Raw genomic sequence first — 15,281 nt, forward strand, 5'->3', positions numbered from 1 at the left:
GTGCTAGGATCTTTTGTGAGACTTTGTGTTTTCGTCACATGCAGGTTCCTTAATCACTCTAAAATGTTGGCCTTCAGCTCTTGCAACACTGCAGTTAAGGCAGCTCCAGTTCTGTGTTGGGGGAATTATGATGTCCATTGATGTTTTGCTGATATGTCAGTGCAGATTAGGGTTGCAACAGTATGAGATTTTCACGGTATGATAATCTCAGAAAATATCATGGTTTCACGGTATCATGGTATACGGTATTACACAATTACTATTATCAGTGAAAACAGAAGGGTTATTTTATTTATCTGTTTATTTTTGAGCAAACACTTTATTATAATTGAAACTTGAAACCATTTATTTTATTGAAGTATGTGTAAAAAGTCTCCCTTTTGAAAATAAAATAAATAGAAAAAATAAGAAAGCTAACAGAATTATAATAATAAACAGAATTATAAACATGATAAAAAAAAATTATGTAACTATTACATGTTATATAACTAAAGCATGTTAGTTTACATGTTAATTGAACTACTAAATGAAAAATAACATCAGCTGTGTGAGCTTTTAAAGTAATGTCCTATGGTTATTACAGTTAACATATACTGCTCCTGTCTGTACCTGGTTTTGCTTCAGGACAGATTTTACATTGGAAATCAAGTGTCGACCTGCCATAGATTAAACATAACCTGTATTTAATGTATTCTGGGTTGCATTTCCTTTTATGTTGCATAGTTTTGTTCATGGTTTTCCAGTACAAGGACATGCATCAAGTGACATTATTTTTGTTGTTGATGTCATAATCTACAGTTGTCTCTCCCCCTTTTAATAATTGAAGAGCATATTTACTTATAAGAGCCCATTATTATCCCGTTTGCTACCTAATATTAAATATTTATACATACTTTCCTCAGTGCTGTTTGGCATGTCAGGGCTGCTACTGTTGAGAGGTTCGAATTGACAATCTCTGTAACACTTTAAACTAGAAAAGTCTGGCTAGAATTGAAATTGGTCGCATCAGTTTTGATGTCTGCACTTTGCAATATCGAGGGAAGCCCAGTTGTTGAACGCACGTGCCAGTGAGAAGAGCAGATCATTAGCGTGAGCTTGTTACACTCGCGAAAGTGCAGATGACAAGTTTTAGCTGTTTGCGAGATTAGCATTAAATCTGCCTCGGCAGTCCTACATAGTCGATCACTTGTGCGGCCGCCGAAATATCTTCAATGGGAGAACCATGGCATTGTTCTTTCCCTGCTGTCCGAATAGACCAGTTAAGAAACACTGCTTTAACTCACACACACACTCATGTCAGACCCTCTCACCTTGCTTCTCTCAGGCATGTTCTCTGCTGCAAATTTGTGTGTGTGACGCAAGTTGACGAGTATGACAGGCAGACAAGGAGGAAAGGAGATGCGCACGCGCATGTGAGATTCTCAGTCCGGTTGCATTTTTTCTCAATACCGTAGATAAGAAAATGTACATTTTCAAATCATGGTATACCGTGAAACCGGTATACCGCTGCAACCCTAGTGCAGATTAGTTTAATTTGATGTTGCAATACAGTTTTACAAGGTGTCAAAGCATAAAACCACAATGAGAAAATACAAGGAGACAATGCCACCAGACCTCTATATACAATATCTGGAACAGACAGTTTTCTTGTGGCACAGCTTGTGTTGGGTGGGAAGGAATAGGTCTGTCAGTCACTTCTATTATGGATAAAACTCTCCCTCTCATGCGATTCATCTCATTTAGGCATTTAGCCTTGGGCTGCTTTGTGTCTTGTCCTGTGATACAGAGGGTAGAGTGACCACAAAAGAACACAGACACCCATCGGTTCTTATGATATATATGATCCCTCCACCTCTGACGTCACTTGCATCTGGAACATGCTGTCTCCGGGGAAACATGAGCAAGTGACCCAAAGATAGAGGAAATGAGGAGAAGATTACAGTGGAAGAACATGCGTGTACGTGTTTAATCACCTGTGGAAAACATAAAAGTGATTACATGACGTATGCCAAATCTGATTGATCATGAGGTTTGTCTCAGATTACCCATAATGTCAGGTGTGCTAATATTTATTTTTGTAAAACTCTGTTCCTTTGAAGTTACAGTCTTTATTGTAATAGTCATGCCATAATGACCCTCTACTCCTCTAATTCCTTTGCTTAAAAACACTTCATACTAAATTGCAAAAATAGATTTAAAGGGATAGTTCACCCAAAAATGACAATTCTCTCATGATTTACTCACCCTCATGCCATCCCAGATGAGTGACTTTTTTCCTTCAGCAGAACACAAATTAAGATTTTTAGAAAAATATTTCAGCTCTGTAGGTCCATACAATGCAAGTGAATGGTGACCAGAACTCAGCACATAAAGGCAGCATAAAAGTAATTCATAAATCCATGTCTTCTGCTGTGGTATGATTGGTGTGGGTGAGAAACAGATCAAGATTTATGTCCTTTTCTACTATAAGTTTTAAATACAAGACATGTATTAACCACTGGAGTCTTATGGATAATTTTTATGCTGCCTTTATTTCCATTTTTACCATTACCATTCAATTGCATTGTGAAGACCAACAGAGATATTCTTCTAAAAATCAGAAAGTCAAATGCATCTGGGATGGCATGAGGGTGAGTAAATAATGAGAGAATTTTCATTTTTGAGTGGACCATTCCTTTAACAGCAGTCTATTCAAGCAGAGAGACTTGAATAGACCTTAAAAACCTTAAAGTGCCTTGACGAGTGCTGTTCGATTTGCAGTTTCTATGTATTTTCTACTGAAACAGGAAATGGGGTGAGACATGCTGAATGGCTTGTCACATTTTTTTAAATAACCCATAGGCTTCGGTATATAGCTTGACACACACACAATACCGGCCAGCTTTTTCAAAGTTTTGAGAACCGAATGATGATCTTACTGTCAACATTACTAAATAACCAGCCCTCAAACACACACAGCACATCACTGTCTTTGCGTATGATGAGGCGGGAGCCGTAGTGCCAGTATAGATAAATGAGAAACAAGCAAGTAAAAAAGTGTTAAATCACAATACACCAAACATAATGAATAAAGAACACTTATTTGAACTATACATCTCAAGAAATCTCCGGCTGCACAAACACAAGATCCAGCCAGTTGTCCTCGCAACACAAAGGTGAATTGTAGAAATAAAAAAAATTCAAGCCAATGGGCCCACAACCAGGGTAGTTTGGGGATGGGTATTTTTGACTGACAATTAAGAAGGCATACCATTTCTTTTAAGTAATGTGCACAGATAAATAATTTGTAATAAAAACAGCAACATCCATTAAGAAAATAAGAATTGTCCATTTTGAATTCATGGTGTCAACTCAGATGTAGAGTCTTTGGGCTTTAGTGTTTGTGAAGACATCTAGTGGTCAGAGCAATGTACTACAGCCCCATGAGGACGTTTACATGCAAGGCAATATGCTGAAAACAACTAAATCTGCTTATTCATGAAACCATACAACACAAAAAATCTGGGTTATTCTCTGCTTTTGATGTCAAAACATAACAGCACTTGCACACATAAAAAAATGTCCTCAAATAAATATTTTGCTGTTAAAAAAATGTATATGTAAATAAACTTGTATCCATATTTACTATTATTGATTAAAATAAATGTGTATTTGATAAAAACATTTATAGAAATGTTTATAAATGTTGTTATTTATGCGTTTTTATTCAGTCTTTTTATATTTATTATTATTTATTGAAATAAATATATATTTAATCAAGAAATATTTAAATACACAATTATAAACATTGTGTTATAAATTTATTTGAATTAAGTATGTATTTTTCCCGCTGTGTATACCTGTTTTCTGTTAATATATATATATATATATATATATATATATATATATATATATATAGGTGTCAATATTTTTGTAATATGCTGTACTTGCAGTCACATCATTTTCAAATGCTTTTAAACTAAGCATTAAAAAGAACCATTTCAAAGAAACAACAAGCTTGTGAATCAGACAATTCTGCCTCAGTGTGGTTTTGTGTTCTTTTTTAAGGGAATTGAAGGGTGTGAAAGACTGATGTACTTTGAATGGTTAAGAGCTCAGGTCACAGGAAGGTGGTGATAATTATGTGTTTGTTTCATTAGCCACACATAGATGCTTTCAAGGAATGAGAATGATTTAGATGTTCATGTTGGTACTAGCTGTTCTAATGTGACCAAATAATGTGTTTGCATGTGTTTTACCTCCAGGCTTCCGTTATTTCAGGCAAGTGCTTTTGCGTTTCTCGCACCAGCAAGAGCCATTCTTTCTCTTGATAAATGGAAGTGTAACACAACAGGTACATGTCGTACACACACACTCAAACATTCCTGTATGCTCTCAGTCACTACTAAAACAGAATTGTAACTGTCATTCTGTACACTTTCTGCAGCTTTTCTTGTATTAAATGGCACAGAGCTGCCCCACACAGAAGACATCTGGTACCCCAGGATAAGAGAGGTGTGTTCAAAGAGTGTTGACAATGTGTAAGAGGGTGTGTATTCACAGACAGAGGGGTGATGAGAGAATGGAAAAGAAACCAATGTATTTAAAAACGACAGGAACTGAAAATGCAGGTGGAATATTTATAGTGTGAAGTGGTTAGACCAAAAGTGTAGAAGTGGCAATTCCCTCAACAAAGACTTTGCACAAAACACAGACATTTTTGCTTAAATTCCTGCTGAAACTTTTAGCAAACAAATGATCTGAGGCATTTTTCAGAACTGATTTCACTTTTCTGAGACAAGTCAGATACCCTCAAGTTCACAAATGTACTTGTGTGAGTTATCACAGGTAAAGTTCATCACAATAAATATGGACACTAAATTGTAATATATTCAAATACATTTTCAAACAATAATGTTTTGAAAATTATACAAAAATTATATATTATAATAATTATTACAAATAATGAATAAACTATTAATTAATAATGAATTACTATTAAATTATAATAAATAATTAAAACCTAAAAAAAACTTGGAAAAACTAATGTAAATTATTATTCTTATACTTTCTATCAAAATATATAAAAATAAATGCCACTTGGTTTGCTATTTTGTTATATAATGCAATGGCTATCATACACAGGTGTCCAAATCGGCCACAATGTACATATTGCTTTATAAGATATGAAGCTTTGACTAAACATACATCATGACTCATTAGATAATGTGTGTGTTTTGGCTATTTATCTTTTAAAAGCTATTTGTGTAAATAGATTTAATATTGATTTTTGATCCCAGTAGAAACCATAGCAGGCGTGAAGACAAAGCAAATTGAGCTGAATTAGATTACAAGGAGCATGAAACTGTCTGGAGGCCTCTGTCAATGACACTATTCGAACTTAATCTCTTTTAACCTTTAACGTTTTTTAAGTAGATCCCTCTCTCTTCTCTCTTTTATCCCCCATATGCATGAAAAAACTGTTTTAGTTTTCAATTTTAATGTGCTTTATTGGCAAGACAAATAACTTCAAATGCAACATCCATGAGATAAGGGGGGGAATAGTATAAATGACAAAGAAGTATAAAAAGGTCTTAAACAATACAAAGTACAAAAGAAATAAAAAATGAATTGTTCTCTCTGTTTTTCTCTCTCTGTAGATCCAGGGTGCTATCATAGTCTCCTCTATGATAGAGGTTGTCATAGGGGCTTTAGGTTTGCCAGGTATCTTGTTAAAGTACATTGGACCGCTCACCATCACCCCAACTGTCACTCTGATTGGCCTCTCAGGCTTCCGGGCTGCTGGAGAGAGGGCGGGCAAACACTGGGGCATTGCCATGCTGTGAGTATGGCTTGCGAACACATTTGCCTGCTTATGTAGCAGAGATCTCTCGCTCTACCGAGTCAGCATGCAAACTCTCCTCTCTTCTAAAACAGAACCATATTCCTGGTGCTGCTGTTCTCTCAGTATGCGCGTAACATCCAGTTGCCGCTCCCCATCTACAAATCCAAGAAGGGCTGGACTTCTTACCGCCTGCAGCTGTTCAAGATGTTTCCTGTGAGTGTCGAGACAACAATGCAAGACAAACACATCTGTTCATATTATTCTGCTGTAGATTGAGAGAGGATGATTTGGAAGAGGTGAAGGAGTAGAAGAGATTGTTGCTTGTGGAAAATTGACAATATGATCCCACATAACACTGCATTCTAAGTAAACTTACTAATTATTATTATTTTTTTTTTATGAGCTGTTGCGTTATTAAGCCATAAAAGGGATGACGATTAGCAGCCTGGTGTCTCCAGCTCCCAGTAGCATGTGGTGTTACTCTCAGAGATTTGGCACTGGTACCTTGGGCCTCCCATAATCCACCATTAGCTCCGATGACAGCCATAATGAACATGCTGTTTCAGTGACGAGGGCTTTTTGGCCAGGGTTTTTAAACGGAAGCACTAATGAGATGGCAATGAAAATGAGTGTGAGAAGCAGACAGAGGCAGCCAAAATATACAGATTGATCCTTGACAATTAATTGGCAGGGAGTTTTAGCATACAGTGCTGTCTGCTAGTGTGAAGGCTAGTGAAGGAGTTTAGATAGCATGTCTTGATTTGTGTTCAAGCAGTCTGGGATTCTTATCAGTATTTTGCATGGAAAGATTAACTGAACCTTAAAGTAGTTAGTGGGATTTATCTCTGTGTTATAATTTTAGAGTGGATTATTAGCATGCCGAAGCGTTTGCAGCATAGTTGCATAAAATGAAATGTTGTGCAATGGAAAATAAAGTAAAATGATGATAGTGCAAAGGAACAAGTAATATGGACCCCCTTTATATTGTGTCTTTAACTAATATGTACATAAGCAGATGGTACATTGTACTTACATTTAAAGTACCTGCATATAATTGCATCTGTAGTAACACAGTCAAAGGAATATTCCGGGTTCAATACAAGTTCAGCTCAATCGACAGCATTTGTGGCATAATATTGATTACCACATTAGTTTTATTTTGACTCGTCCCTCATTTTCTTTTATAAAAAGAAAGGTTACAGTGAAGCACTTACAATGGAAGTCAATGGGTTTAATTTTTGGAGGGTTTAAAGGCAGAAATGTGAAGTATTACATGTATTATTTGAGCTGTAAAGTTTTGTCATTTTTACAGTCATTTTAGGGATTAAGGGTTTGTTGATATTACATTGTCATGGCAATGAAGCTGTAAAATTGGCTTAAAGTTTATTAGATTTTATCACACTAAATTAATTGTAACATGCATATTGTTTGTGTTTTGTGGCTAAACTTTTGAAACAGTATTTTAACGTTTACGAATTGGCCCCCGTTCACTTCCATTGTAAGTACCTCACTGTATCCTCCGTTTATAAAAATGTTTTTAATGGAGGGACAAATCTAAAAATGTTTTGTGGTAATCAATATTATGCTACAAATGCTGTAGCTAGAGCTTAACTTTTATTGAACCCGGAATTCTGCCCTAACCCCTAGTCCTAAACATACCCATACCTCAACCTCAGAAGCAGCTAATTTGAATCTTGTCAGAATTTTGCAGAACAATATATAGGTATACAATAAATACATTTTATTGTATGTATTTAAATGTTAGTACATAGTAGCAAAATGAAATAAAATGAAATAATGTAACAAATTAAACAAGTAGCAATTAACACATTTAAAAAGGAAAATGAAGTATTTTAAGTTATATTAAGAAGTAATAACAATTGACACAAGTAAGAAAAACTCACTCTCTCTCTTTCACTCTCTCTCTCTCTCACTCTTGATCTCGTTAGATCATCATGGCGATCTTGGTGTCCTGGGTTCTGTGTTTCATCTTTACAGTGACCGACGTGTTTCCTCCCGAGAAAGACAAGTACGGGTTCTATGCCCGTACAGATGCACGACAGGGCATCTTGGCAGCCGCCCCCTGGTTCAAGATACCTTACCCCTGTGAGTGTGTTAGCATGTGTCTCTTATAGTCTATTATACAGCGGCCCCAAAAAATATTTGGACACTTAAGCCACATTTAACTATATATGAATTTCTTTGCTTTATATAACAAAATATCAAACCAAGTGGCATTTATTTCAGATAAATATAGTACAAACAAACTTTTCAAGCAAAACAGTTTACCAAAGCAAGTTTGTTAAGTTTTGAATTTTTAAATCAAATCAAATCCCTTTATTGTCACTCAAACATATACACAAGTGCAACAGTGGGTGAAAGTCTTGGGTGCGGTTCCAAGCAACATAGCAGTATGACAATTACAACAAACTTCTGATTTACACATAACACAGTTTACACATCTTGTTACACAACACAAGATACAATATAAACCTAATAATATACAGTATACACAAAATAAGAAGTCTGTATGAAGTGTAAAACAATATCTATACAGCTCAAAGTTAGAACAAAAATGATTTGGATTCATTCTGGTTATCTATACCCCAGTGATTATCGACATATTTCACTAAGAATAAGTCTAGCATCATTTGTTTCAGATGCCACTTGATTTGATATATTGTGTTTAATGCGATGACATTCAGACATTTTTAAGAGTGGCTAAAGTGTTCAGAAGGGCTTTAGCCACTGTATGTGTTCAGCATTCTAATGCTTGTTATAGTATGCTTGTAAGCTTGTATTGAAATATTCCTAATAAGTAAACAGATAAGAAACAGACAAATTGTGTTGTGAATCTAAGGTATTTTGAGGTATTAGTAAACCTTTATGTGAAAAGTATGTATTCTGTGTGCTAAACTTGATGAGATTACCAAACAACGTTTTGTGCGAATGGTTGTGTGTCATAGTCCAATGGGGGCTGCCCACAGTGACGGCAGCTGGGGTGATTGGCATGCTCAGTGCTGTGGTTGCCAGTATCATAGAGTCCATTGGAGATTACTACGCCTGTGCCCGTCTCTCCTGTGCCCCTCCACCACCTATACATGCCATTAACAGGTAAACAACACACACACACAGTACACTGATTATGTAATAGAAATATAAAGTGATATAAATAATGCATGCTGCACAAGGACACAATTGCACCGGAAATCAAACTGATAAGACGCATGTCATGTTTGATTGTCCTAATACAATTCAAAAACGGAATCCCTGGTTATCGCTCTTTCTCAGAGGGATCTTTATGGAGGGTCTTTCCTGTGTTCTTGATGGTGTCTTTGGGACAGGGAATGGCTCCACATCATCCAGCCCAAACATCGGTGTACTGGGCATCACAAAAGTACGGTCCTTTCCTGTCCAATCTCTGTTGTTCACACTCGCCTTTGTTTTGTGCCGTCTTTCCACTCACTTAACAACAAAGCAATCATTTGTTGTTGGTGAATCATCTTCATCAAATTATAATACTAGAACATGAACAGGATCAAAACATTAACATTGACTAAATTACATTGATTGATTACTTTCCGATAATTGGTTGGTTTCTCCTCTCTCTATGTTTCTATTGGGCAGGTAGGCAGCAGGCGGGTCATTCAGTATGGTGCTGCTCTGATGCTGTTACTGGGAATGGTGGGTAAATTCAGCGCTCTTTTCGCATCATTGCCTGACCCAGTTCTGGGAGCGCTATTCTGCACGTTGTTTGGCATGATCACTGCCGTGGGCCTTTCCAACCTGCAATTTGTGGACCTCAACTCTTCTCGCAACCTGTTTGTCCTTGGCTTCTCCATCTTTTTTGGCCTGGTCCTGCCCAGCTATCTCAAAGAGAATCCCCTTGTCACCGGTAGATACATAAATACATACACTTATTCACCACAGATTAAATATATGATGTTTGCATGACTTTAGTCTTAAGGAACCAATGAGGAACATTGTCCTTTTCTTTTACTCTAGGTATAATACAGATAGATCAGGTGCTGAACGTTCTCCTAACAACTGCCATGTTTGTTGGAGGTTCTGTGGCATTTGTGTTGGATAATACTATTCCTGGTAGGTGTAAATTTCACAATACGTTCATGAAACAGTTTCTTCTGAATGATCAGGAGAGAAAGATGGTGTTTACATTTGAATTTGCTCTCTAATATCTTGTTGGTCATATTATTTTCTATTGTAAAGGTATTGTAAAAGCTCTACTCAAATGGGAGTAGTTGTATATGTGGACTTAAGGTAATATAATTATTATCAGAGCTTTTTTGTGATTTCAATCCAGCGAATCGGTCATATCAGTAATTTTGTAGAAGTTTTTACAGACTGAGCATTCTGGCGTGGTAAGCATTACAACGTTCTTACCTTGCCTGGTAAAAACAACACCATTTATTTCTAATCCTATGCAGATTGATATACTGTATCTCCTGTCGGAAAAATACCTGTATTACTACACTGTTTTAGGCATGGAGGCGCTCTTGGATAATGTTTTTATTTTATACCCAAAGTTCATCACGTGGTAGTGTCCTGAGCAGATGTAGAGCCCTAAGATGCAATATGAAAACATTAAGAAAATGCAAATGACTTATCAGATGATTAAGCTTGTGCTAAAATTAAGATTTATAGTACCTAGTAGGGGTGTAATGATTCACACGTTTTCTCAATGCATCGATTACTATTCCTGGCCATTTTTATGCATCGATCTTGAAATTTTAAAAAGATTCAAAAAGTTTCAAACATTCTTGAAGATTCAAAAATTCTCCAATTCTAGTGTTGTCATATTTTAAATGATAAAAATCGATTGAACAGCGATTAGACAAAAACGCATAAAAAATGTGTATACTTAATTAAACAATTTTCTGTTGCAGCATAATCTTCTGTAAAGCTCCTTTGAAACAATGTGTTGTGAAAAGCACTATACAAATAAATATGACGACTTATTATTTGGATTGTTTTACTGATTAAGGGTTCCCATGGTTATGGAAAACCTGTAACTATCAGGGAATTTTTAAATTGTGTTTTCCAGGCCTGGAAAAGTCATGCAAATTAGTAAAATAAAAAAAGAAAGTGAAATATGGAATACTTTTTTAGTGGGCCAGATATTGTCCTTAAAGTTTTGTAGAGTAAAACTTGCTTACAAACTATTATAGCTCTAACAGTGATGTTAAGTTTGTGAACAAGTCATTCTTTTAATTGGTTCTTTTCAATGAACGGTCAAACTGGTTCATAAATAATCCTTATCTGATTATTACAAATGAAAACGTTATGGAAATTGATTGGTCAAAACGGGTGGGAACCCTGCTTGTAAAGTTTCTTCTTCCTAACACTGTCTCTCCCTGATTTAAGGCTCTCCGGAGGAAAGGGGAATCCAAAAAATGAATCGTGGAAGCAGCTCATCTAAACGGGACAGAATGGAATCTTACGACCTTCCGTTTGGTATGGACTTCCTGCGCCGCCATCACATCTTCAAGTACCTCCCCATCAGCCCCACTTTCACTGGCTACCAATGGAGTGTTCTCACCCATAGCTGCCACAAGCAGAGCAACAAGAGTGAAGACGACATTCCGGCAAAGCCAGAACTGGGAGATAGTGGGGTATAGTTTTAGCCTGAGTAGATTTTAGGTGAGAGAGATAATGGTCATCGCAAAGCTTCATTTCTACCCAGTCAGTTAAAACCCAGTCCTCTGCTGTTTTAGTCCTTTAGTAAACAACCAGCTACAGTTTTCATCCCACTGTCCTTTATAAGCTCTGGAACTCTGGATAACTTTTGGTCAACTCATGGAGTTGCCAACTCTAAGGTTTGTTTCTAGCTGTTGATATGGCTGTTGCTAAAACTTTGACAGCACAAAAGCTTGAGAGGTTGTTTCAAGGTGTCTCCATGACAACGCTGAGTAGATGCAATGCAGGTTGCACTGGTTTATCTGTCTTTGTGTGGGAGGACAGGAAAACAGAGACTAATCTACCGAATTACAGAAAATCTACCGAATTTCAGACATCATTGTTCCTTGTTTAGCAGACCTGCAATGCTCTGTTTGCACAAAGCATCATTAGAGACCACAGTGTAGATTAAATATGCTAGATTTTACAATTACTAGTAATGCCTAGTGACCATTGTCTCACACCTCCACATTTACACGTATAGACACAAACACGTGCCCACACTTGTTTAATGCATGTCGCTGGCTGAGACCCTATTAATGCCAGAGGATTAAGGTTTATGTTGAAATAAAAGGTTAGTGGGCTTTATGTTTGAACTGCACTGCTTGTTATAGCAAGAATTAACGCACAAAATGTAGTCGTACCTACTTTGCTCCTTCCTAATTTAACTTCTAGTGTCTTCTTTCCAAAAACCAAACTCTTGTCCATGTGCAAGTACCTTAATTACATCCATATGCCTTAAATGTGTGGAAAATGATTTACTCGTACAAAATTGCGGTTATTTTGTTTTTTTTAGGCAGGCATGATATAGTAAATGGCAATAGTTCTTTATGTCCATTAGTGCTGCTGTTTTGATGAATAGCAAGTGCAAAGTGCCATTTTCATACTGGGGTTCAGAAAAGGATATTATCTGGTTTTACATTTTTCTCATCAGCAGTAAGAAATGCCATTTCTGCCAGATGCAGATAGCTATGCAGCAAGTACAATGATACAAAAAAGTAATGAATGTATAATCAAGTGTATGGTTTGCAAAAGAAGGAAGACTGAAAGGAAAGGAAAGAATAGCTTGAATATCTCATTCAAGCAGTCTGTTTGAAACACGTTTTTACCTGGATCTTTCCATCTGTAGAATCCTGTTCAGTACGCCAAGTTTCTGATCTGTTCTACATTTGATAAAGGTGGCACTTTCCTCACTGCTGTTCAAAGGAATGTGGTTTAATATGTAAATCCTAAGACACTGCACATGTGGCAGGTTTTGGGCACAGAGAGGAAAAGAATGCCGGCGATGGGCATTTTTTGACCTGCTTTCCAACTGTACAAATCCACTTATATGGAATTATCACAAGCTATTCCTTATTATTTATGTTTTCTTTTTTGCCGATACAATTTTCTCATGTTTGGTTTACTGGCTTGTTATCTTTGGCTTATATAAAAAAAATCTGTCTAAACAACATTAAAATGTGCAGTACGCTATCAGCATTTTTTTTTATTTATTTCATTTACGATTTCAGTCAGCTATTGGTGGCTTTGATGTCACGCAGCCACTTTTTAAACAGACTGTTGTTTGATGACATCAGGGGGCATGAAAGGGCATCTGTGCTTTGATAACCTGGCTTAGAGCACCACCTGATGGTTATAAACGCGTTAGAGTCTCACTGTTTCTTCTTCAGGTGCACAGTTTCTTTTGTTAATTTATTTATTTATTTGTAGTATTTCTACTATCTTTGTATAAATTCTTTTGTTGCCTCGACACCTGAAAGAAAGAAACACTTAATGCTTAGGTTTCATTTGATCTGTTGGAGTAACACAGTCCCAAGACATACCTGGTGGTTCCTCAGTCCGTCATTCCAAGAAATGTTTATGTGATTTTTTTTTATTATTATTATTATTTGTTTCTAACAGAAAATTGTTTTATGCAAGGACCATTTCACTTGGTAACTCAATGTTGTTTTGTTTTTAGCCTTATTTTCAGGTTTTACAAAGGTTCTGCAGTGTTTCTGTGCATTATAACAGTAAAAAGTAATGTAGAACCTTGTTAGAGTGAAGGAGAACAAGTGACAGTGTTTGGAGAACAGAGTGCTAGTTCACACTAAGTCAAGACATGCATTCAATACTGTAAGCATTACAGCTCGGAGGTAATCAGAAATCTACGAGTGCAGCATTTTTTGTCACTAAAATACAACGTTGAGCACTCCTGAGTGTGGTGTAGTGATGATTGTCTCAGATTCTTTATACAAAATAAATGCAACTAAGAAAGATACAGATTACCTTTAAAGTCACCCCCTCATTCACACCTAATGCTTGCCGTTCTGTGACTCCTAATCTAAAATATTTTTCCCTCAAATTGTATATTATGTTATTGAATGCAGAATATGACTCAAATGGGCCTACTTATGAAGACCTCTCGCTTCCTTACATTTATTCATCAAAGTTGAATCTATCTTTGCCTAAAATTCACAATCATTAGTGCTTAATGCTTTATTGATGATTAATATGGTTTTGATATGAGAATATTGTGATATGACAAGATGATTGGATGAAACTCAATGTAGAAAGGATGTGATTGGTCTTAATAACATGGTTGCAGTGTGGTTAAAATATATAAAACCCTTCAGTTATTTTGAGGGGGACATATCTGAAGAATATCTAAAGTGTACAATATCGTTAATGTTTAATTCTGGTTTTCTTATGCATTGTTTTGTGTTTTACAGTCAAAAATATGTTCGTAAGAAAATTATGCGTATAATCTTAAATCATGCTGCAGAGCGTACCATTTTGTTACATTTTTATTTAAGAGTAAAACAAGTTCTCTTTATTGTCTTTTTTTTATCTGTACTTTGATGGAATAGTGTTGTCAGCTAGAACATTTTCATATTGTATTTTTCTAACATAGCTTCCTGTTCATGTTAAAATTAGTACAAATGGACAAAGAGGTGAAATACATTAAGACTATTATACATTTATATTGAATTGAATAAAGAGTGTATTATATTCTTGGACCAGGCACTGCAGTTCCTGTTAGTAGCATCAGCAGAAATTGTTTTGTTCCTTGTTCCAAAACAATATTTAATAAGATGTTTCTGAGCAAATCATAAAGTCTCTTGTCTTGTTCTTTGTCTGTGTACATTACTGTAACGATTAAGCCGAGATGAAAGACGATGGATCTAAACTCAGGCTTTATAATGGAGAGTAAAGGTGATACAAATTACGTTGAGCAATTCAAAGAACTAAATGGGAATACACAAGGAAACAACAATCTTAGGAACATACAAGTAAACATAATAACTGACGATCAGTGAGTGAAACTAGAGGGAATATATACAAGCAGATGATTGATGAGGGAACAGGCGAGGAAGATGGGGAACAGATGGCTGTGATGAGCGCAGTGCAACATGGGAATTGTAGTAGGGTTAGTTAGTAGTAACTTAACAACAGAAGACAATAACCATGTCAAAGAGAAATAAGAGTCCTATTGAACAGAAAGGTGATAAACTGTTTCATTCAAATGATCAAAGGGGTTCTTTAGACCAGTGGTTCTCACATTTGTAGGCCAGTTACTAATTCTGCGACTGTTACCTCAAGTGTCTATTTTAACTTGATTTAACCCATACAAAATACCTTTGTTGGTGTAATCTAATTTGTCAGGTGGATTTGTCATTTATAAGCCTAAAATTTTTACATGAATAAAACAGATGCTACCACATGAAGCACATTTTAAGGTTACCGAGAAAGAAAAAATAAATAGCAACAGTATAGCATCCAA

At 36.1% G+C, this 15,281-nt stretch overlaps 1 protein-coding gene across 2 annotated transcripts in view; it reads left to right on the forward strand.

Moving 5' to 3' along the window:
* The window catches only part of LOC127631271 (solute carrier family 23 member 2-like), a 65,276-nt gene extending 50,678 nt beyond the window's left edge, over positions 1-14,598 (forward strand). For both annotated transcript variants that reach the window (XM_052109342.1, XM_052109343.1), the window contains 10 exons: positions 4,245-4,333; positions 4,427-4,494; positions 5,640-5,821; positions 5,917-6,037; positions 7,774-7,930; positions 8,791-8,938; positions 9,116-9,221; positions 9,452-9,719; positions 9,830-9,925; positions 11,207-14,598. In XM_052109342.1, coding sequence (XP_051965302.1) covers positions 4,245-4,333; positions 4,427-4,494; positions 5,640-5,821; positions 5,917-6,037; positions 7,774-7,930; positions 8,791-8,938; positions 9,116-9,221; positions 9,452-9,719; positions 9,830-9,925; positions 11,207-11,460 — 1,489 coding nt within the window. In that variant the 3' untranslated portion in view covers positions 11,461-14,598. The remainder of the gene's footprint in view (positions 1-4,244; positions 4,334-4,426; positions 4,495-5,639; positions 5,822-5,916; positions 6,038-7,773; positions 7,931-8,790; positions 8,939-9,115; positions 9,222-9,451; positions 9,720-9,829; positions 9,926-11,206) is intronic.
* Positions 14,599-15,281: the final 683 nt, after the last annotated feature.

This window comes from Xyrauchen texanus, chromosome 37, assembly GCF_025860055.1.
Source record: "Xyrauchen texanus isolate HMW12.3.18 chromosome 37, RBS_HiC_50CHRs, whole genome shotgun sequence".
In the NCBI taxonomy this organism is placed as follows: Eukaryota; Metazoa; Chordata; class Actinopteri; order Cypriniformes; family Catostomidae; genus Xyrauchen; species Xyrauchen texanus.